This window comes from Coturnix japonica, chromosome 11 (assembly GCF_054131305.1).
Source record: "Coturnix japonica strain WE chromosome 11, WE-NBRP24, whole genome shotgun sequence".
Taxonomy (NCBI): Eukaryota; Metazoa; Chordata; class Aves; order Galliformes; family Phasianidae; genus Coturnix; species Coturnix japonica.
In genome coordinates, this window is record NC_140673.1 from 27,386,524 (window position 1) to 27,409,347 (window position 22,824).

A 22,824-nucleotide genomic window follows, 5' to 3' on the forward strand; every position below is an offset into this window, starting at 1 on the left:
TTGGACGGGAGCGCTCTGATTTTAAAAAAGGAAGGAAAATCAGAAGTAAATCCAAACGCCCGTGGAGATGTCCGCCTCCAAGAGCCGCGCTCGCTCTCCCATCGCGGGCCGTGCCCAGCTCAGCCCCATTTCGTTCCACTCCTCGGGGGGCGGCGGCCGAGGGGAGGGGACGGGACGGGTCGGGAGGAGGGGTCCGGCCGAGCGCTGCCCCCGCCCGCAGCGCGGCGGCTCCAGACGCCTCCCTCGTCCCTCCGTCTCCTTCTCCTCTCCCGGCCCCGCCGCTCCCGCTCCTCCTCCGCTCCGCACTTTGCGTCTCTCCGCCGCCGCTCTCGGTCTCCGCAGCCGGGCGCGGGGCGCAGCGCTCTCGGAGCCGCCGTTCCCCGCATGGCGGCCGCCCCGCGGCCCTAGCGAGCTCCGGTCGGGGCGGCGCGGAGCGGAGCCGGGGAAGCGGCGCTGTGCGCTCTCCCGAGGCGGCAGCATGGCGCGGGGCGGAGGGCGGCTGGAGGCCGCCGCTCGGGGCCGCCGCCCGCGGGGCCGGGGAGCGCTGGGCCTCCTGTGCCTGGCAGCGCTGTGCGGGCTGGGCGCCGCCGAGGCGGAGTTCTCCATCCTGGAGGAAGCGCAAGTTTTGGCCACGCAGATGAGGAAGCTCGCCACCGAGGAGCTGGGGGTCGTCACCATGCAGGTACGGCCCGGCCGCCTTGCCCCGCTCCCGCCCGCCTGGATTGCCCTGCCTCCTCCCTCCCTCCCGATCCCGGGTTTTGCCCTTCCTTCCTTCCTTTCTTTCTTCCTTCTCCCCCCTTTCCTCCCCCATCCCTCCCTTTTTTTTCCCCCCTGGTTCTTCCCTTCTTTGCAAACTTTCCCTCTCCTTGTGCCGCCATCCCCCGGTGCCCGCGCGGCACAAAGAGCTCGGACCCCCCCGGGCATCCCGCCCCGAGCCCCGCGGCGCAGGTGGGGACGGGGGAGGACTCTGCGAAATGGGAGCCGGGGAACGAACGGTCAGTGGCAAATGCGGCTTTAAAAGGCTCCGAGCCGAAAGGGCGATGAGCAGCGGGGGGTCTCTACCCAAATGGCCTTTGATCTGCTCCGAACTGGCTCTGTTCTGTCACCTCGAGGCAGTAGCGTGTCGCGCCGTGTTGCCTCGTGTCCTCGATGCTGAGAAGACGCGAATGCGAGTGACTCCTCTCGCAAGGTGGATTATTGCTGTGCCCAATGCAGGAAAGTCTCTTTTCCCTGCGCCGTGCATGCAGATGTGTGTGTTTTCCCGTGAGAACGTAATGCTGGGGTCTCTACTTAGCGCAGATTAAGTCAGGGTAATTGTATCGCTGAATGTGCTTCGGGTGCATTCAGAAAACAAAAAACCCAACCAACTAAACAAAGAAAGTCACAACTCCACGAACTTTATCGGGGTCGTGGCTGACACATGTTGGGTGGACAGGGCTCTGAGCACCTGATGGAGCTGTAGGTGTCCCTGTTTATTGCAGGGGGGACTGGGACCATATTGCCTTAAAGGTCCTTTCCAGCTCAAACGATTCTGTGGTTCGCTGTCGTCTCATTCAAGGCAACTTTGCAGACAAGCACAAGGTTACCTCCCTGCAATACCCCAGTGAACCTTCCTCCTGGGGATGGTGCTGCTTGCAGCCATCTGGGTGCCAGTGCACAAGGATGCACGTAATGTAAAAGCACCATGTTTACCATCAGTTGGATTTTTAAAGCCCCAAAGTAATTGAATGTGGTGAAACTGGTAGTTAAACTCTGAAAGCCCTTTTCATACTGAGCTCTATTTTTATATGCTTAATATTTTGGCTGCCTTAACTCCCATCAAACTAATGTGCAGCCTGTGCTTTGCTCTCCCCTGTAACATTATTACAGCTGTTTAAGATTAAAACCCAGTGAAAACGAACCTCCCCTGATTTTTGAAGCTTCTTTGCTGACCTCCTACAGTAGAACAAAAAATGTTATGACATGTTTCACTGCAGCTTGTGCTTCATGCTTGATTTTAGGGCTGAAGTCACCTAAACCTGCCCATACTGGTGCAGTTACCACTCTGTTCCTGCACAGAGCTGTGCTGAGCGTGGTGCTGTGGGACCATCCCCTGGTGCAAGCAGGTGCTCAGGGGTAACGGTGCCATTTTGGGGAAATTGGGAGCATTTTTGTGCTCTAGTTGGTTATAAACCTAGGGGCACTGCCCTGCTTTTGAGGTGATGTGGAGATAGATCCAAAATCAGGAGGGACTGGTGGGAGCACAGAGATGGGGGATGCTGGGGGCTGTGATGAGAGGGCAGATGTGGGAACTGTCAAGAATTCGGAGACTGAATGAGTGTAGATGGTTTAGAGAGGTAGGAGACAGGTGGCTGTGGGTTAACCTTTGTCATCTAGAGATCTGCTTAGTTTTGTGAATTGTAGAGGAGGAAATACCAGGACAGAATGTTTCTCTTGCACACTGATTTCATGCTCTGGTCCTGCTCAGCTTGGCTCCCATCTTATGTCCCAGTGATGGGCAGGAGGTGGTGTCACCTTCCCTGAAGTGGGGCAGAGCTGTAAGAGAGAGTTCTGAGGACGGGTGGGTCTGGGTTGGAGGTGGGGAGGAGATGTCTAATGAGGGACAGAGCAGGTGGAAGTGATTGCTTACACAGAGGGAAGGTGAGGGGCTGGTTTGGGTGTGCTTGAGCCATGCAGACTGGAAACAGAGCTTCTGTGAAGGAGCATAAGGTGGAGCTTCCAGAGCAGATGTTAGAGGAGTGAGTGGAGAAGGTAGGAGAATCCCCAAATGTCTGAGCCTTAAATGCCTGTGCAGAGGGGCGGGATGTAATGGGTTTGGAACTGGGAGACAAACAATACATTGGGTTTGTGCTGGGGCAGCTGTCAGTGCTGCAAACAAGATTCATCTCGTCTGTGCAGCGCCTGCTTCCTGCAACGTGTTCCTCTGCCAGTATTTCACATAGCACAACAGTAAGACAAGCTTCGTGTTTTTAAGCTAATCACATTACTTGCCATTGCTGGGAGAAGTGAGGCGTGTGTTCGTCTGCACTGTAACACAGGCTGAAGCTACAGGAGGAATGAGGATGAGATTCCTGATGCCAGCATTGCTCTGGCTGTTGTTTTTGGCACTCACATCACAGCTCTCTATTTATAGACTCTTGCATGAGTGCACCGATGCTGTATCTGACCATTGCTTTTAAGTAGTGCTTTCTTTTCTCGTACCTGCAAGTACTCTGAGCTCATATATAAACTTATTCCTTTCATGGTGCTGCATGGTGCAGCTGGGATAGTGTAACATGGGGGACAGCTTGGGGGATGCATCAGCAGCCGAGTGTACTGCACACAAGGTTTATACCCAGAGACAGCACCTGTGTGCCACTGCTACCTGCTGCGTGCTGCAGCTCTTGGTGCTGTTCTCACCGCTTAAACAGAATCCATCAATGGTTTGACTTCCTATATTGCACCAATGAGTTGTTCCCACTCTGACAGTTCTGCGAAAACTGCAGTTAATGGCAGTGCTGTAGCTGAACATCACATGCATTGTGGTACGAGTGGCGTGTGTGCATGTATGCCCATCTTTCTGTGCTTGATCAGGGTGATCTGCTTGGGTTTCTCCCCAGAGCTCATCAGCGTCGCTCCCTAATTAACCAGAAGCAGCTGCACCACTTGTATTCCTCGAGTGCTGGAACGTGGGAGGAGAAACCTTTGCTCGGCTTGTGGGTGAATGAACCGACAGCAGTGCAGAAGAAATCTGCCATTTTAAACTGCAGCGTTGTTGTTATAACTGCAGTCCTACACTCAAGAGATGAAGTCCAAGGGAGGAGGAGTTTTTTCTTTGCAGTGAGCTCACATACTGTTGTTTGCCCTCTGGCTTCCCCTGCGGAGAGAAAACGTGCAGGGAAGCAGGGCTGGAAGCAACAGCAGGATGCAGGTACTGTGCAAGGTGACAGCAGCCTGTGGTTGTCAGGAGTACATTTTAGTTTGGCAGCAGGCTTCACCCTTGGAAGATGATCTGCAGTCACATCTCTGCTGGGGAGCAGCAGAACTGCCTTCTGTTATTCAGTAGGCTTGGTGTGAAGTAGCCTCATATCCTGGCTCACTGAGGACTGGAGCACGGGAAGGGGGAGCTCAGGTGGCAGGCTGTAATATGTTCTCCTGGGCAGAGACATCACTCAGTAATAATTAACAATTAAGTGGCGTTTTATAGTGAAATTATAACAAAATTGATGGTTGTTGTGACCTCATCTAACAGTGGAATTTCCCTCAGCTCCATCACCTGGCCAACCTCTGCCTGTCTTCCCAACACATTTAACATTACAGAGAAGGTCACTGGTTCATTAAACCAAAGTTCTTTTCCTTATGAGGTGAAGGCAGAAAGAGAATAAGTAAAAGATTTTGTGAGCCTTTGGTTTGTTTTTGGTATGGTTGAACCCTCTGATGGGCACAGGGCGTGCAAGGTGAGGACGGTTGAGCTGTGCTTTTTGGATAGTGCCGGGCACAGTAACATCTCCACCCACAAAGTGGGGATGCGGTGCTTTTGGGGAGAGTTGAAAGGATTAGGCAGCGCTTTGAAGATGAAAAGCGCCGTTAAGTGCTTCTCTAACTTTCCAGCTACACTCTGATGTTTCTAGCCAGATAGTAGCAGAAGTTATAAGCCCAGAGGGCCTTCGATATTTTGAAGGCAGCTCTGCCACCTTCATCCTCTGCACCTCATGAAGGAAGCTCTTTCTCACCATGTGTTGGTTGGAGGAATTAAATGCATTTTGACTGTGAAAATAGCAGTTTGGTGCCCATTTTTCCCCCCTTGTTTCCTCACTGTGGTGTTTCATTATTTTTCTTTCAATGTTAATACTTGCTCAGATGCCGTAGCAGTGCATAAAAGCCACAAACAGTGCAGCACATGCTTCTCCAGGTTGGCTGGCAGACACGCTGTGTTTATTTTGCTACTAACTTGTCCAGCCGTGTGTTTTGTAAGATGAACAGATGGCACAGAACGCTGCCATGCTGCTGAGATGTCCTGGAGCTCAGGGGGAGGCTGGTGTGCTGCCTTCCTCTGGAAAACCTATGGAGATTTCTGGGTGATGGCAGGGAGTTACAGCCACAAGAGCCCTTTGCCCATTTAATCACATGGAAGAATACAAATAGATGTATATTTTTCTGGCAGGATGCTCTTCTGGTGGACAACATTGGATTTACAGCCTCATAGAGACAAATCCCATTTCAAGCTGCACTGCAGACCAGCTCAAGTAGCAGAACTGTGGTTCTTCACCCTGAAATAGGAATTTTGCCTGCTTCTACTCCTCTCACTGTTAACGTTTTACACAGAAAACTGCTTCCTTTTGTTCTTATTTTCAGGTTGTTTCCAGCTTGTGGAATTGAAATGCTATGGGGAAAAAAAAGCTAAGGAAGGATGACCAATGTTTGAGTAGAATTACTCTTATTTTTTCTGTTTGGCGGTGGTGCTTGGTTTAGTAATAATTACAAAGCTGGAAACAGTGGAGCAAAATCTCATCTGTTTGACGTGATGATGTCCTGGTCTGAATCCATCTCTGGCAGACACTGCGAAAGCCCAAGACTGCAGCAGTTTTTCATCCTGCTTCACTCGGATTCCTTTTTTTCCAGCATGAAATGTTTCAGAAAGGCAGGGAGAGGTGCTGGTGGAAGGGCAGGGGAGCAGTCACACACGGGAGATGCAATTGGAATGTTTGATTCGGCTTTGAGCTGCTCCTTCAAAGCGCTGAGGCATCATCAGCCGTGTAAGCTGTGCTGCATTCGCTTTTGTGCATTGCAGGCTGACATTTCGCTTCAAACAGGGGGAACACAGCTGTCCTGTGCAGATAAAAGGTGCTGGATGTGGTGTGGCAAGGTGGGCTGGTAGATAATGAGCTGCTGCTGCTGAGGGACCCTGTGTGGGGATAGGGCTCTCATTAGCATGAAGGCAAACAGGTAAGCCGTGAAACACTGGGGCTCTCACAGCCGTGACAGGGCTGATAACATGTGTGTTAAGAAGGCAGGGAAGTCAGTACAGTGTGTGTTAGCCAAATTCTTTCTTCACTTCATTCCGCAGAGCAGAGGTGGGTGCCTGGTGGTTGGTTGTATCGCAGCAGGAACTCCAGCACTTATTATTTTCATCAGTTATCAATGAAGAGATTGAAAAAGAAACAACAAGATTGGAACCTTATCAGTTCTGCACACTCGTGTGGCAGTGCCCATATGAAGGGAGTGTCCTCTGTTCCCTATTTCCTTTGCTACACCATAGCTGGAGCACCTGTAGCTGTGACATCAGGCTGCTGGGATGGCAGCCTGTTGTATATTGGGACTCATGGGAGCTCATAACAGCTGGGAGAACATCCTGGTGGTGATGGGTTTGTGTGTAGTTGGGTAGGAAAATGATCACTTCTGGGTTTTTCTTTTTTTCTGAACATGGGCAATGGAAGTCAAACGTTTAAGTAACTTATCTGATATGTCGGTTTTGTATCTGTGTCAGATTCCAGCAGTTCTAGCTAGTAGCTGTGCTACCCCTCCTTGTGCAGTAAGATTAATGCAGAATAAACTGTGAGATTATGAACTACAGAGCACCATAAAAAGCAGAGTGTTCTGCTGTCAGCACTTCCCTGTAGCTTATTGTTGTCATATAACATGTGGTGTTAATGGACTCTATAAGGATATCCTGGTGCTCTTTTTCCCATGGAAAACTGAATTTAATGATATCGATATTTATCCAGTGGCTGTTGATAAGATGTGACTTCTGTAGTACAAACTGGAGAATGTGGGATCCTGCATTATGTGAATACCAACCTGGTCCAGATTTCTATAAGGTACTATTCTGCCTCTGAATTCACAAAGGAAATCTGAGCTGATTTTGAAACAATGGTGTCACCAATCAATAATAGCCATTCCTGATACCATAAAAGGTTATACCGGCACCGCTTTTATCAGCTGCGGGTAAGGTCTCTTTAGAGTCTCCCAAGTGATTTTGCAAAAGTCTATTTGCACATTTCCAATCGTTAGTAAAAACAAACTATTACATCTCCTTCTGCCAGCTTCTCAGCCAGAAACAGCTGATAAAACCAACTTTTCACTGGTGTCATTTCCCTTTGAATGCACTGTTCTGCTCAGCTTTGACTGTGTGGTTGGAGGCTGCGGCCTCTCAGTTGGCAGGGAGAAAAGCCACACCACGCTGCTGAGAAGAGCAGTGCTGTGACTCTGAGCAGTTCTGTGGGGCTGTCTGGTGAGCTTTGTCTGGTTTTGTCCCTTTTCTGTACATACTGCTGCGTTGCAGCGGGCATTTTTGGCTGTGCTAAGGATTGTTACAGGTGAGAATAAAGCTGGAGGAAAAAGACTCTGAAGGAGACATGTTTGGCAGCTCCTGTAAAGGTGTGTGCAGGTGGGACTCCTCAAGGGGAGGTGGCTGTGCACTTGCTCTGGTAGGGTTACCAGAGGGTTTCTCTGCCAGTTTTGTGCATTCTAGACCAAGAATGTGTCATAATTCATTAATTTTAGTATTTTTCAATGCTTTGGAAAGCTGTCTCTGAGTCTTCAATCCCGTGTCTGACCCAGGAGCACTGAGCATCCTGAGAGAATGTGATGGAACCACACCAAAGGGGCCGGGTGCTTTCATCACCTCCCTGTTTCCAGTTCAGCTCCTGGTTCTCTTGCTTTCTGCAAAGGAACTATTAGAAATATTTCCTCTTGGGCTGTGCTTTCCCCTCAGTGGTAATACTGAGCACAGCAGAGGGAGGTGTTTGTGGTGCTGGAGCAGAGGGGAGCAGGGATGGATTCCCCACACAACTCTATGGGGTGGGATCTGGCTTTGAGCCTGGTGTTGCCCTTCTCAGTTCTGATCCTTTGGTGGTGGCTTTTCAGATGCTGTGATTGTGGGAAGCTGCCAAGGAAAGCATAGGTAAATAACTGCACTGAAAAGTTTTGTTAGATAATGGCATTTTAAAGTTGTATTCCAGTATTTAGAGGCTTTTAAGATCTGCTTTGCCTTTTGTTTGTTGGAAAAGATGGGAACACAAAACACGTGGAGCGGGAGGTCTTACAGCAGGCTATCCTGTTGTGTGGGTGTAGTGTTTGGTACTGAAACAAAAGGTGTGTTAGTGGAGCATCTTGGCTTTAAGCAGCTGAGCAGAAAAATCACCAGTTGGTACAGAAGAAGGTTGGGAATATTTTTTGTTTGTTTTTTTTTTCTTTTGTTCCTTGTCAATGAGCTGCCATGTTCCCAGCTTATGGGCAGGATGTGATTGGACAAGGGGGAATGGTATAAAGCTAAAAGAGGGCTGATTTAGGTTAAGTATTAGGAGAAAAATGTTTATTCAGAGGGCAGTGAAGCCTCACACTGCTGCCCAGAGCTGTGGGCGCCCATCCCTGGAGGTGTCCATGGTCATGGATAGGTCCTGAGCTTGGGGTTGGAGCCCGAGCTGTTTGGCATTCAAGGCTTGTGGGTTATCTTCCCTTCCCTTTTTCCCCTAATACCAAGATCATTCAGCCTGTCTGGCTTTTGATTTTGGAGACCTAAATGCTGGTTGTAGGAAAAAGCAACGTCTGACACTGTGGTGAGGAGTATAAAGCAAAGGAGAAATGGTCACTTGAGTGCATCGCTGATGGCAGCCCCGGTGTGTGCTTCAGACCTTCAGGCACAGCATCATGGACTATGTGCTCAACAGAGGCCATACCAACACTTCGGAGACAGAATCTTTGTGTTGCATGAAATGTACGTGGAGGATAAATACATGGAGGACACTTATTTTAAAGATAGGACCTTCAGCAGTGAAAGGGTCTTGAATTTAAACCAGTTACAGCTGCGGTGCAGGTATTCAGACACCTTTGGCAGGAGGACGGCTGGTTGGTCACACCATGCAGTAGCAGTCAGGCATCTGTTTTCAAACTGTGAGCTTCAGAGTCTTTGGTCTGCGAGATTAAAATTAGCAAGTGTTATTCCTGGACACACAGCGTCCTGTGTTCTGCGTGCGGGAGGCTGTGATTTAAAATAAGTAAATACAACATATTTGGGAAGAGTTTCTAAATGCATTGCAGGAGGAGGATGAAAACTGCTAGTCAAGTTATTTTAGCTTTAGATTAGCTTCACTGATGTCCAGTTGGCAAACGTGAAACTGAGGAATTAGGCTAAGTCTGCTCTCCACCCCAGTGACTCCCAGCTGCCCCTGTAGGCTCTTATTGCAACAGTTTCACTCCTCTTTTAACATCTTATATACTGACCTACTGATGCTACACTGTATTTCTCTTAAAATACAATGTAGTAGCAGGTAGCTGGCTTAATGTAAGCGACCGGTTACTGATTTCTATTTGTTAAGAAGTTGAACCAAGTGAATATTAAAATTCCTTTTCACCGTGCTGTCACTTAAATGTTATTTTGCCCCCTTCTCATATTTGTGTGTTTGTTTGGTGAGTTGTTAACTATGAGTCTGGCCACTTCAAATGCTTCTTTCTCACCTGTGTCCAAGAGTAAAGTATCAGCCTCTAAAAGTGAATGAAAAGTAGCATCAATTAGCACAGGTTTCACTGTTGGAAAAGGAGGATTTCTTTGCAAGGAGCAGAGATGCAGAGCTGTTTTGAGAGGAGAAGGGAAGATGCAGAAGCAGAGCCTGCAAGAAACAAATGGATGCAATGGGAAGGTTTGAGAAGTGCAGCCTGGTGCATTGTGCTCTCTGCTTCAGATGTGTCATCTGAATGATTTATTGCAGCTTGAAAACGCTTGCTATGAGAGAAGAATAACCAGCTAGAGTGAGATAATTCAGTCATTACGAATTCTAGTGGAGGAGCTGCATTGTTTTGGGTTTCTTTGAAAATGTAATGGAAGCTGATGCCACCTCTAAGCTGAGTTATGTGAGAGCTGCTGGGCTCAGCTGTGCATGGTGTGTAGCTGAGGCTCATTCAGGCTCTTGTCTGATTCTTTTTAATCCATGTTTTGGTAGTTTTGATACCAAAACTGAGAGTCCTTGTGTGTCTGTGTCCTCGGGAGCCAAACTTTGACCAGCATGGAAGTGTAGGTGATGAGTTGTGCTCCCACAGCATGGTACTTGTTAGCACTGAAGGTGCAGCAGGGCTGGATGTCTGCTGCCTTCCAGCAGGTGGGTGAACAGACACAGCTGCTCTGCTAGGATGAGGGTAAATGTGCTTGAAACAGATCCCTGGTGGTGTGCACCTGATGGGAGGTTTCCCTGCAGGGCTGGTGGGACTGATGCCTTCAAATGCAGAGACCCAAAGCTCTGCCCTGCACTGTCTGTGTGACAAAGCCCAGCAATTTTACAGCCATCTGCTCCATCCCTGTGTCTATAATGAGGAATAGGACTACATCTTTTTTGCTGCTGCTGCAAGGAGATGATTGGTTTTAATACTGAAAACAGCTGCATTCATTGTCTGTTTGAGAGCCCTGCTCTGAAATAAGGTCTGTCTGATTGCCCACATGTCCCGAAATATATTACAAATATTAATATCTTGTTATAGTAAGTCTGTGGGCTGGTGGTGTGGCTGGCTGCAGATCAGCAAAGGCTGGCATGTGAAGCTGGAGCAAAGCCATAGCCGTGCTGGTGGAGACTGTCAACTTGTGGCCTTGCTTTGATGCAGGAAAGGAAAAAGATGTGCTCTTTCCTTTTCCTCTTTTGGCTGACGGAAAAAAAAAAAATTAAAAAAAAAAAGCTTTCATTTTCCCAGGGCTGGCAGGAATGTGTGTGATTCAGATTCACACCTGAGTGTGTGATTCAGATTCTTGGGAGAGTTTGAGCCCCTGTGAGCAAAGGAAGGAGAGAAAAAGATAGAAGGGGAAATACAGTGGAGAAAGTAGATCAGGAAGCTGTTTATTGCTTTGGTTTTGGTGACAGCAGAAGCAAATGCTGAGGAACAAGTGGCATCTCACCAGTTCATCTAGAGCTGCCATGGGAGAGCATCATTTGCATCAGACTTCTATGGAGCTTCCTGGTGGCAGTGAGATGATGCTGTGGATCTTCTAGAAAGCCTGTCCTGCACGGCAGGCTGGGCTGGACCAGGTATTTTAGCTGTGCCTCTCCAGGATGTGGCACTGGCTGGTGCAGGTGGAAACACAGAGGGGTTGCTTTGGGATGATGAGAAGTGACTGGAGTATGGCAGGAGGACCCACCTCCAACTTCTGCCCTCTTTTCCACTGTGCCCAATGGTCAGTGAGAAGTTGGTACTTCAAGAAGGTGAGGGTGGGAGGCAGGGGCTGCACAGGTGACTTTTAGCTTGGGAGATATTGGTGCACCTTCAGTTTGAGTGATGTGAGCTGGGGTTTTGTGTGATGCTCCTGTAACCCCAAGGAGACAGAGGGTGCTGGTATCCTCAGAGCATTGCATTTTGTGAAGGTGTGGTCTTGGGACCTGACTCGTTTGGTTCATTTCTTATCAGAATGGCACTGAATGCAGTAGGATCATGGCTGGAGGTGCCCATGTGTCGCCAAATAAAGAAATGAAAGCATTAAAACTCACCAAGTGCAGCTCTGGCTGTCACTTGTGGCCACCAGCCCCATTTAAGTAATACTAAAGAGGAGTTACGAAGCATTCCCAGATACTCGTTTTAAACCCCAATTTCCTAGTAATAAACTTAAAAATCTTATTGTGCAGCTGAGTTAGTGACTGAGTCTTCACTTTATAATCTCTTTATAAAAATGTATGCACATTAACAGGACGTATTTAATAGACACACTGCCTGCATGAAAGGGCGCTTTGTGGAAGGAGGCTTTTGTGCATTTCTGGATCTCTCAGCAATTCCTGCAGAGCTTCCCAAGTCTGGCTGACACAGAATGGCAGAGGAAAAGACCTTCTCACTTTCAGCTTGAATGGAGAATAATGGGGAGCGAGAGGGAGGGGGGTGGAACCCCGGCTCTGCAATGCGGAGGTGATTGGTATTGGCACTCATGAGCCCAGCATTTAACACTTTTAGTCCTTCCTACCCCCAGCTGGGGCTTTGCATTTGCAATGAGCTCCCTGCTCTCCTGCCAGTAAAAGTGGGTCTGAGTCAACAACAGCTTCTCAGCCCAGGGAAACTGAGACAACTTTTCACAGCCCAGGTAGTCCCTTTTTTCTTTCTTTTTTTTTTTTTTTTTATTTTAAATAAGTTCCAAGGATTAATTAGGTTCATCTGTAGTGGCCTTTTCACCAGAACAGTGTTTTATTGTATTGTTTTAGTTGAGATCTGATGTTGTCTTTCATTTTGTATTTAATCCATCAGCTGGATTTTGGTATTTTTAATGTCCATGGTGTACCACTGATTCTTGGCAAGGGAATGGTTTTCTTTCACAAAAGATGAGGTTGTGAGCTCACAGATCCCTTCAGTCTGACCTTGCAAATATCTTCATGAGAGCAAGTATTGAGTTTCCACTTTCATTCATAGAGTAGCTTTTGACACATCAGCATTGGCCTAATTTCATGTTGTCTTTCTCTTATTTAAATGTTTTCTTTTTTTTTAAGTCAGCCCTGCCTGTCACATTCCTGGAGTTGCACTAAAGCCTTTCTGGGCTCATCCAGCCTCTGTGTGTCTTTTGATACATCAGTGCATCCGTGTTCATTTCTTGTGGCTGCCGTGATGTTTTAATGAGTTCTTATCCATGCCTTCCATGTGAGCTCACAGTGAGGGCACCCCAGCTATTGCTTCAGATTCTGAGGAATCCCAAAGAATCATCAAGAAAGAGCAAAATGAGGCCAGTGTCTGGCCTGAACCAAGGATCTGCAGTTGTCCCAAGTGTAGAGCAGTTGTGACATGGCTGGGAGAAACCTGGGATGCACTGAGGTAGTGCAAGGAAGTTTGAAGGCATTAAACCAAAAAACATTGCAGGAGGAGCATACATAGCCAACATGAATGTAAATCCAGAGGTGCAGGTGCAGTAGGCTGAGCTCTCTCCATGTTCCTGGGTAACATAAAAGGGCATCTCTCAGGATAAGGAGACATTCAAGGCCAGGCTGGATGTGGCTCTGGGCAGCCTTGTCTGCTGGTTGGTGACCCTGCATATAGCAGGGAGTTGAAAAGAGATGAGCATTGTGGGCTTTTGCAACCCAGGACATTCTATGATTCTTTGATTCACAGAACTTACGGGGTTGGATAGCAAGCCTACATACTGTTAGCTAGTATACGACTGTCCTCCTTGCTTAGTGGAGTGTTGAAGAGTCCCACTGTTTGCTGAGCTTGTACTATGAAAAATAATAAGCATGCATTTCTGAAACTTTTCTTCTAAATTTTTTGATTAATTTCTTTGCATGTTGAGCACAATGGAAAGCAAGGGGGACTTCAAGTGAAGGTTTTGGTTTTCACTTCAATTTCCTTCTGGGGTAGTTAGTTCAACACTGAACTGAAAATCAGGTTCCTAGTTTGTCGGATGACTTTCTCACAAAGAATATATATTTTTATAACTACTGCATACTTTGCAGAATGGGATAACAAACGTTTGGTATTTTGCATGAGAAAAAGCCCACTATTATTGTTATTTTATTTTTGGTGACTAAATGCTGAAACAGGAAATGACCCCAAACACAGTTTCCATGACTCCCTGTCACTTGAATCCAGTTTTCAAGAAGATGAAAGGCCAAAGCAGCCTTTTGATAGTGAGCAGCTAATTGGGAGGCTGATAGATGCAGGTTCTTTAAATGGAGGAAAAAAATAAAGCAGAAAAGAAGTGGAGCAGCTGTGTTTCACTACAGATGCACAATCCCAGATAGATCTCTGCAAGGACAAGGAAATGTGTGATAGTGCTGTAGTGAAAGAAAAACTGGAAAATATTGGAAGCATAAATGTGACTTTCCTCTGGGGAGGGGGGAGCTCAGATTTGGGATTATACCCTGAACCAGTGGTGCTGCTGGATGATGGATATGTGAAGTGACAACCCGAGTCTCTTGCTTCTTGCAAAATGTGCTGTAGGGCTCTATTGATTTTGTTTTCTGTTCAAGTAAATTCCAAGGAAGTGGTGGTGTGCTCTGTTTGCCCCTCTTCCCTTTGCTGTGGATGTTCCTACCTGTGAAGCTGTGCATTTCCTTTCTCCTCCTCTGCACATTAAACATGTCACAGGGAACCAGCAGGTAGATGTGGATCTTCTCGTAGATTGAAATGTGGTGGTGATAGCTGGAATCCTGATCTGAGTACTAACAGGTGTCACCCCAGCATGGTCAATAACCTTCCTGTTACTAATTGGTGCCCAGCATCTATTCTGGACTCGAGGGATGAGGCGGGAGGAATCCTCATAAGCAGTGTATAAAAGCAAGGTGTGAGTGAGCAGAATGCAGCTTCTGAGCAAGGCAGCATTTGATTCTGCCAGAGCATCTCTATGTATGCTGCTGTTTTCTCTCCCTTCAATTGTAGGATTGTAGGCATCTTTTGTTTTTTAAACTCTGTGGAATCGCCCTATCCAGATAACAGAGTGAGAGGTGAGGTTTTAATCCCTCAACTCCAGATTAGCCTGTGCATTCATGAGTGCTTTTCATGGATTTCTTCTTCTTCAGGTGGTGTCTTTCTGTCCATATGGAGAAGCCAATTGCCTTATCTAATCCATTTCTTGCTGCTCTGTTTGGGTTACCCTTATTTTCCCATGTACTTTTGAATACCTGGAAGGTAAAATTGTTGTAGGAGTGTTTTGAAGACCTGTGTCTTGGCCCTTGCTTCTCCTTTAAATGTTTCCAGCTATTTCCATGCATTGTTTTGTCCTTCTGAAATATTTTTATGCAGAATACGCCATCTAGGTTGACATAATTCAAACTAAGGGAAATAGTCTGCTTTTATCTCACGCACCAAAGTGAGCTTTATTTGAATGCAGGAGATTAGGATCTCAGCAATGAAAGCTGCCTCATCCAACCAGTTGCTGCTCTGTCACAAAGACTTGAAAGGTTTGCAAGCTTAACAATCTGCTGCACATGGCTAAGTGGGACAGGAGGTGGGTATGGGGGAACTCGGCACAGCTCTGGTTGAAGTGGAGCCTTTTGCTTCTCTGTTGTACCATTGTAACTTCTGAAATGGTGAGGACTGATGTCTGAAACTGCTGGTCTAACGTAAATGCAAGCCTCCAAAACCAGCTTGTTTGCTAGCACTGGGCAGCTCCTCTGCCTTCTACGAGGATTTTATTAGGCAACAGCTGTGGTCGTGCTGCTTGAGTATATGCCAGTTTTTCTCTTCAGTCAGAGCCTCCAGGACTGCTCGTTAGCTGCCTGCCTGTCTGTGAGAGAGGAGAGTGTAACATTAATACAGGAGGAGCGTGCTGCCATCCAACACGGTGGGAGTGCAGGTGGGATGGAGTGAGCTAATCGCTGCCATGGGCCTGGGGGCTTCAACAGCTCCCTCCACTGACAGAGCTGTGAGGGATGTGTTCTGTGTCAGATCTACGGGCAGTGTTTAGTGAGAATTTTGAGAAATGGGCACTTGTGCCCGAGCTTGAAACTGGAAGGTGTTTATTTATGAGCGCAGCATGGAGGATGGTTCTGCTCCTGCAGTGCTGAGAGTGTCATTTCCTACTTACACTGCTTGCAGTAGAAGTTTTGATGCACTTAGAAACTGTAAAATCCATTTTCTGCTGTCATTCCATTCCGTGGCATCATGAGAGGCTGCAATAAAATGCAGCTGATCTGCAGTTGTGCTGTAACCTGGTGTCCCCTGGTTCCTGCCCCTGTGAGATCACCCCCTCTCCCTGCCTCTTTCCTGCAACAAAGCTGTTTCACTTGAGAGTGAATGAAACCAGCCTGAAAATGAAAAGCGTTAGCGGTGTACCCCAGAAGTAGCAATTTTATTATCATTTTGAAACTCAGTGGTAGGAAAAACAGGTACTTCAAACAGATGCTGTTGCTGGAGCCCTGTTAAAATGCATTTATTCTCATGTGGACCATCCTGGGAAGGCGTTTAGCAGGCAGGAAAGAGGGAATCTTTCTGCACCTCTTGTAGCAACCCCCTGCAGGCCTTCTCTGTGTTTTTAGGTTGGAAGACTTGAATCCAATGGCATTCAATTCCAGATTTTTACTCCGTGCCTTATAGCTGGGATAGTGCCATTCTGAGTCTCCTCTGCTGTCATCAACATAGACAGCAGCTCAAAGCAGAGAAGAAAAAAAGCAATGCTATCTATAAATAAGTAAATAAATAAATATCTGGGCTGTTTCTGATCATCCTGAAAGCTGTTTTCATTCTCTTCTTTCCTCTTTCCATAACTTTGCAGCTTCTTGCATTGTGACCTTGCTGGCAAGTTCTCCCTCAGTGACACCATTGGTAGTGCTGGAAGTTCGGCCTGCACAGATGCGGATTTGAATATTGCAGGAGATGGGGGTGATAAATGTATGACCATGTTGGGTATTGATACAGTGCCTTAAAAACTGGAACTTACACTAACCATGAAGATGGAAACCTCTGCCACAGTAGGTGTGGAGTGATGGTGAAGCAGTGCAGCTGGAAGATGAGTGTTTGGTGTGGTGTGTGCATTCCTGCATCTCCAGGAGCAACATCTACAGATTTCAGCAGCTAATTTGTAGGATCTGTTTTCAAATATGGAAGTAATTCAGGTGCTTTTCATCTCAGCGGTGCTCATCAGTTCATCACACGAGTGCATACTCTGATTTTTACATTTCTTTTCATCGTCATTTCTTGCTACCGAGTGTTTGAAAGATAAGTGCTTTTGTAATCATTTCAGCAAAAATATCCTTTTTAGAAGGCCAGAATTTTTATTTTCAGTCATTAAGTGCTGTAGACTGTTCCACTTGGAGTGGCAAAGTTGATTTCATGATGTGCACTTATTTTCTTTGCATAAGATGTTAGTACTGGAGGCCCAGCACAGGCATGGAAAAGAGAGATGTGTCAAAGAGCCATCCCTCTCCTTTTTTATTAGGCAGGCTTTGTAGGGAAAACAAAATGAAGCCTCTGAAAGGCAGAATAGGGGTGAGCACCTTCTTCTGGTGCTCAGCATGCTTGGGCCTGGCCAGTGAGCAGATTCTCAGCTCCATGCCATCCCACTTCCCTGTGGCTCCTTTGGTGCCATCGATCTGTTCCATTTCTGCATGTCTGTGGTCTCAGCCCTGGTGCCTGCTTGCAGCCTGCTTGGCATCTGAAACAACAGGGTATAAGATAAAGGACTGCGTTCTGCAAACCATCTGGTACTTTGTGCTACCGAAGGCTGGGTGTAGAAATTCTCACGGGATGGCTTGGCATGAGATTTGGCTCCAGTGAGATTGTGCCACAAAAGACTGAGGCAAGTCCTCCTCTTCTTCGGCACTTTCCCTCATTAAATATTGAGCTTTCTCTTCCATTTCTGGGCTGGAATCTGCTCTGCTCTTGATTAACACTGGAGTTTTTGTTTGTTGTTCTTTTTTCTTCTCCCGCCTCCCACCCACCCCTCCATGTAAATGATGCCTTGCTTTTTTACTTGCTTTTCCCCCCTTTTTTTAATTAGAAGAATAAATGCTTGCATTCATGCACACATTGCTTTGAAGTGCTGCAAGAATTCAATTCATGAGCCTCTCCTCGGTCTCAATTTTTAATTTTTCTGTGAGCAGATAACATCTAAAAAAAGAACTCTGCTCTTTCCCAAAGATTGTATTTGTTTTCTGCAAGTTGCTCGACCTCCTCCTGTGCTCTGAGATAAGTTAAACACAAGGAAGAATGGTGAACCCTGAGCACTCCTGCCAGGTTTTGTTCCACGCAGCAGTGACTCATGCTCCACTGCGGCTCTGAAAGGAGGGAGGAGTGATCCTGGATTGCTGGGATTCCCTGGGAAATCCTCAGTTCAACCATCCTCCTTTGCATCTGTGTGTTGTTTGTGGGGCTGCAGTACACAGTGTTTGCTTCTGCTATAGGTCTTGTTGATAATATCTGATGGTCTTCTTGTTCATAAAGCCATGAGAGAAATCATGGAGAGAAATTGTCAGAGAAAGGGTCTGTTAATGACTTTACTCCATGAACTCATTCCATCCTTGTTTTGGAAAGAAGTAGAATGTTTCCAGTGCTACCTGATGGGTAGTTGTTTGTATGAGCCCTTAAGGGAACTGAAAACTGTTTCCTGAAACTGGCAGAGAGGATGGAGGGAGTTGAAATGCCACGGTCAGGGAGAGAAAACTAGACTTAAGTTTACTTCACTTCACTGGTTTTGTAAAAAGTCTGATGATTTATCCACTTCTGTTTATTTTTGTGGTGGTCCCAGCTGTAGGATTGGCACCATGTGTGGCTGAGCTGGGCTGGGTGTACAGCATGGCTGCAGCTACCTAGGACATGGCTGGTTGGGATGTTGGGGTCTGCATGGCTGGAGGTACCAACACAAAGTTCTCCAACCAGACCAAGCATAACGAGTGCTGCCTCTCCTGCATGTGGGCCTGGCTGCCTCTGCCCAAATGCTGTTTCCACTGACCATTTTTAGGGAAATGCCTATATTTCTTTGTCCATTTTGCTCTGCTGGTCATGACATAAACTGGGTAATATTGGATTGAGAAGTATTTCCAATGGCTCCATTTCTAAGTGGGATATTGAGCCTAACTTGTGCGGTAATTCTTTCTTTCTAACCTGTGAAATCTGTTAACATTAAGCTGGAAGACTGTATTTTTTGAATGCATTTGCTGTCCTGCACGTCTCTGCCAGGAACACCATTTTCCAGCTGCAGCGCCTACGAGAGCAGCCTTGCCAGATCCATCCATGTGAAAGCAGCTGGAGTTTGTTTAGGACAAACTTCCTTAAGCGTGTCCAGGTCAGCTCGTACCGCAGAGCGCCGATGTGCCTGAGCTGAGCACACACAGCCACGCAGATGGGGCTGTTCCATTGAGCTGAGAAATTCTGGGGACAAAGAATTCCTCCTGTTCCCTTCTTCTCAGAACAAGGGAATGTACGTGTTGCATCAAAGGAAAACAACACAGATGAGATGTAGAAATAGATGAGCTTAAAACTTCTGCTTGTGAATTAACATTCTGCTTTCTGTTACGGCTGCTGACTCAAACAGATGACTTACAGACAGTCAGTTTCAGGTTGCTACCAACAAATGACTTTTCTCTTGGCAAAAGTGGAGGTGCCTTGCTTGGCTACAGCTGAGAACTGGCTACAGAATGCGCTCTAAAGTTGTGGAGCTCATCTCTTTCAGAGCAAAGGAAATATAGGGGTTCTGATCGGCAGCACTGCAGCGGTGGTCACAGGGGCAGGCTGTTATCAGGGTGCTGGCTCTTCATGCTGATGGCTCTTGCTGAGAGATCCTGAAAAATGATACTCTTGGACATACAAAGCAAGCAGTTCTGTAATTATGTTAGCATCAGCCCATTCATTTTATGCACGGAAGTTCAGTGTGATGATTTATGATCTATAAATTCCTATGTTTAAGCTTGTCAGTTTGGGATTTTTTTTCCTGATTCAAATGGATCTTTTTAGTATGTTTCTTTAGCCTTCGTGTTTCTGTATGGCAGCATTTGTCCGGACAAAACTGAATGGCCTTTGCCTTGATTGTATTAAATGGATCAGTGAAAAAATCAGTGTGCTCTCAGGGTTCCCCTTTCCTTCCTCCCTCCCTTACTTTTTTTCCTTTTGACTTCACTGTTCAATTACACAATCCTGGCTGGAATGTTACATAAATGGATACGTGTTCTGTATGCTGAAATCATGACCAAATTGGACAAGCATGATAATTGTACTAAAATGAGATTCAGCTCTTTTGGCTATAGGATTGCATGTTTACATCTGTCAGTCTGCTGCTTAAATGTTGTGCTATTTTCACTTAGTCGTTTTCACATGAGCTTAAACACAAAGCAGAAAATGAAACCCAGAGTTCTCCCCACTGAAAGAGGTTTCATTTTAATTTTGGTTCTGGCCAATGCTGGAGTTTGTTCCCCTGGGAGGAAGGTGGTTCTGGGTGAGTGGGACTGGCTGTGGGAGGGAGGATGACAAACTGGGACTGTGTTTTATAATTCTGATGTAGTGGCCTGGAGGTAATTCAGTGCTGTTATTTGAGCGATGGGCACAACGTCGAGCCAAGTTCCAAATACTGCCTAAGAAGGAACAGATCTTTTCAAAGACGAGTAAGAGACGCCAAGGAGATGTTTCAGGAGCGCTGACAAAATGCAGTGAATTGGAAAAAGCACATTAATCAGAAAGGACTCAAAGCAAGTGCTGCTGAGTGCCGTTGTTTGTCACTTTTACCTGCAGAGTAATTCTTAGAACTGTGTTACAGTGCTGCACTTTGATGGCCCTGTGTGTGCGGCACAGGCAGGTGAGATGGCGACCTGCTCACCTGTGTTGATGTTGGCCCATCTAAGCCTGCACTGATGGATGGCCCATGGGCAGGAGCAGATAGTGCTGCCTGAGCACTCTGAGCACACCTCATCCTGTGGATCATTCAGGTTTCTGGCCACTAATACCAACCAACAGAGCAGTCCCTGTCCTTTTCAGTCGTTGCACCTCCCCGAGGTGGCTGCGGGGCACATTGCCATCCAGCAACAGAGTGATGACAGAGCTGTGATTGCTGTAGGTCTCCTTAACCACTTGGGCAGCAAAACTGAAAACTCAGATTCAACGTTTCTCTGCTTTGCTGTGAGTTGCTCTGATAACTTCAACTGCAGTTTATCACAGACAATTAACCTGTTCTAAATATGCTGGAAATAGGAAGAAATCCACATCTATACTTTAAATTTCACATCCTAAAAGCTAGAATGAGGGATAAGCGTAGGGAGAAAAAGAGCCCATCTTGTTGAGAAGGCCATCTGCTTTGTATTTTCAGGTTGAGCAGCATAACTTTCCTTTCTCTGAAATACCATGATAGACATTGCCACGAGTAGAGCTTTGGTCAAGTTACATTGGCTGAATGTAAAATCTTTTTAACATGTGGAACTGATTTTTCTGGGGTCTTTTCCCCTCTCACTCTTTTCCTCCCTCTTCTCTGGTCCCTTGAAAAAGGAGAGGGAAAAAATCTGCTGGTGCTTGATTGCATTGTTGGCAGTCACTCAGTTTTCCATAGTTTTCTCTCATTGTAAACGCCTGGAGTTTTCCAAGGGAACATGTTTCTAAGAACTGTGCTCAGTTTGACTGTTTCCAAGCAGTGCCTTATGTACTCAGAACCTCCAGTCCTGAATACAACCCTGCAGACTATCCACAACGCTGCTACCTCCCACAGGCTACAGGTAGTAGATAAACTGTGAACTGTAACGCTGCCTGTAATGCTTTCTGTCCTCAGAACTGTGATCAAAGCTGAATACTGCTTCTGCTGTTGACTGATGCATGATTCACGCGTGAGTTTTGCTCCAATGCTGGTTGTGGAGCAAGGAGGTACAGTGGGCTGGCAGCGCTGGTGGAAGATGATGATAGCTTGGTTTGTAAATAGAGAGTTGGTGACAATGTTTCATTAAGGTAATTAAATAGAGGAGATGATGCATCTGCAGATGCGTGCAGGTTTGTGTCATGAGTGCCAGGAGGTTTTTCACTCGCATTGGAACCCTTTTTGCAGGTTGGTAAACAGGGAATGGCCCTTGTCAGACTCTGTAGGAAGGTGAGCGTCCTGACCTCTGAGTTCAAAGCCAGGTGTTCTGCTTACTTTCTTGTTGCATGCTGGGTGATGAATCAAAATGCAGCTCCAAGGTGGTTACTTGCCTGTCCTGAGCAGTGCTGTGAAGGTTTCTTATATCAGCACTTCGCTATTGCATTCCTCTCCTCTTCTTTGCCATTGGTTTCCTCAAAGCAAGAAAGCTGGAGGCCACCAAGCAGTGGTGTAAGGTTTCGAACACCCCTATGGTATTTGACACTGAATGCCAGGACATGCAGGATGGGTAAGAGGCACATCAAATAAAGGTTGCCCTAAATATTTTCCTCTTAAAGGCATGAATAAAACCTTGCTTGAATCCCACCTATTAGCACATGAATAAGCATTTACCAGAGTTATTGGTGATCAAACCCAAAACTTGTTCAAGTAATGGCTTCTCTTTATCTGCCAGTCAAAATCAAGACCTGCATATTACTGCAGATGTGTTGTGGTTGTTTTCCCCATGAATCCCAGGCTGTTGTGGGATCTGGTTACTGAGCAGCAATGAAGACACTGCAGTGAATCCCTGCAGAACTGCTTCCCATTAGGTAGCAGGTGTGGAGGGATGGAGGGACACACAGTTCACCTGCAGCAGGATGATGCTCTGGGGGAGCTGCCAGGAGAGGGTCAGGAAGGTGGTCTGAGGGCAGCAACAAGAGAAACTGGAAACGGAAGTTGTAAGTAGATGGCTGTGTCAGGACTGCAGAATTCCCAGGCCACGTGGGGCCATACGTGTATGTATTTTTTATATCAAGATGCTGCTTTGCTTATGGAGCCCTGGTTTCAGGGAGAGCACCGACCTCAGCTCTGAGCTCTGTGTCTCATTCCTTCCTCTTCCTGTCTAAGAAGGACTCTGGTTCTGCTTGACAAGCAGTGTAGCAGGAAAGCATCCCTTGGTTAAACCCTTCCTGCTTGTTCTTGTTGGAAAGCCACCCAAGGAGAAAGATGTTGGCATTGCAACATGGGGACCATCTTTTGGGATGCTGAGCTGGGCTGGACAGGGGCTGTAATGCTGTGCTGCTGGCAGCATTGCTTTCATTTGAGTTTCCCTTTTGCTATGTGTAAATATATATGTAATATATATACACACAAGAAATTTATATATATATGTCTGTGTATATCTAGGAAATTTTATATATATGTATAATTTCTGGGAGGAAAACACAAAGCATGTCCTTGATCTCGTGGGAACCCACTATTTAATGTTTCTCAGTTTTAGAAAATGGTAACAAAACAGAACGTGATACGGCTTCAGACACTGCAAAAACAAACTCCAGAAAGAAGCCACGGGTTTCCCTCATAACAACCCAACCCCGCGAGTTTCACCATGAAAAGGATTTGCTGTATATTTGTTTGCTCACTTTAAAATGTTA

The 22,824-nt window shown here is 46.7% G+C and overlaps 1 protein-coding gene across 1 annotated transcript in view; it reads left to right on the forward strand.

Moving 5' to 3' along the window:
- The first annotated feature begins 210 nt into the window (after positions 1–210).
- Positions 211–22,824, forward strand: part of CACHD1 (cache domain containing 1) — a 79,742-nt gene continuing 57,128 nt past the window's right edge. Inside the window, 1 exon segment of the mRNA XM_015870815.3 lies at positions 211–682. Coding sequence (XP_015726301.3) covers positions 479–682 — 204 coding nt within the window. The 5' untranslated portion in view covers positions 211–478.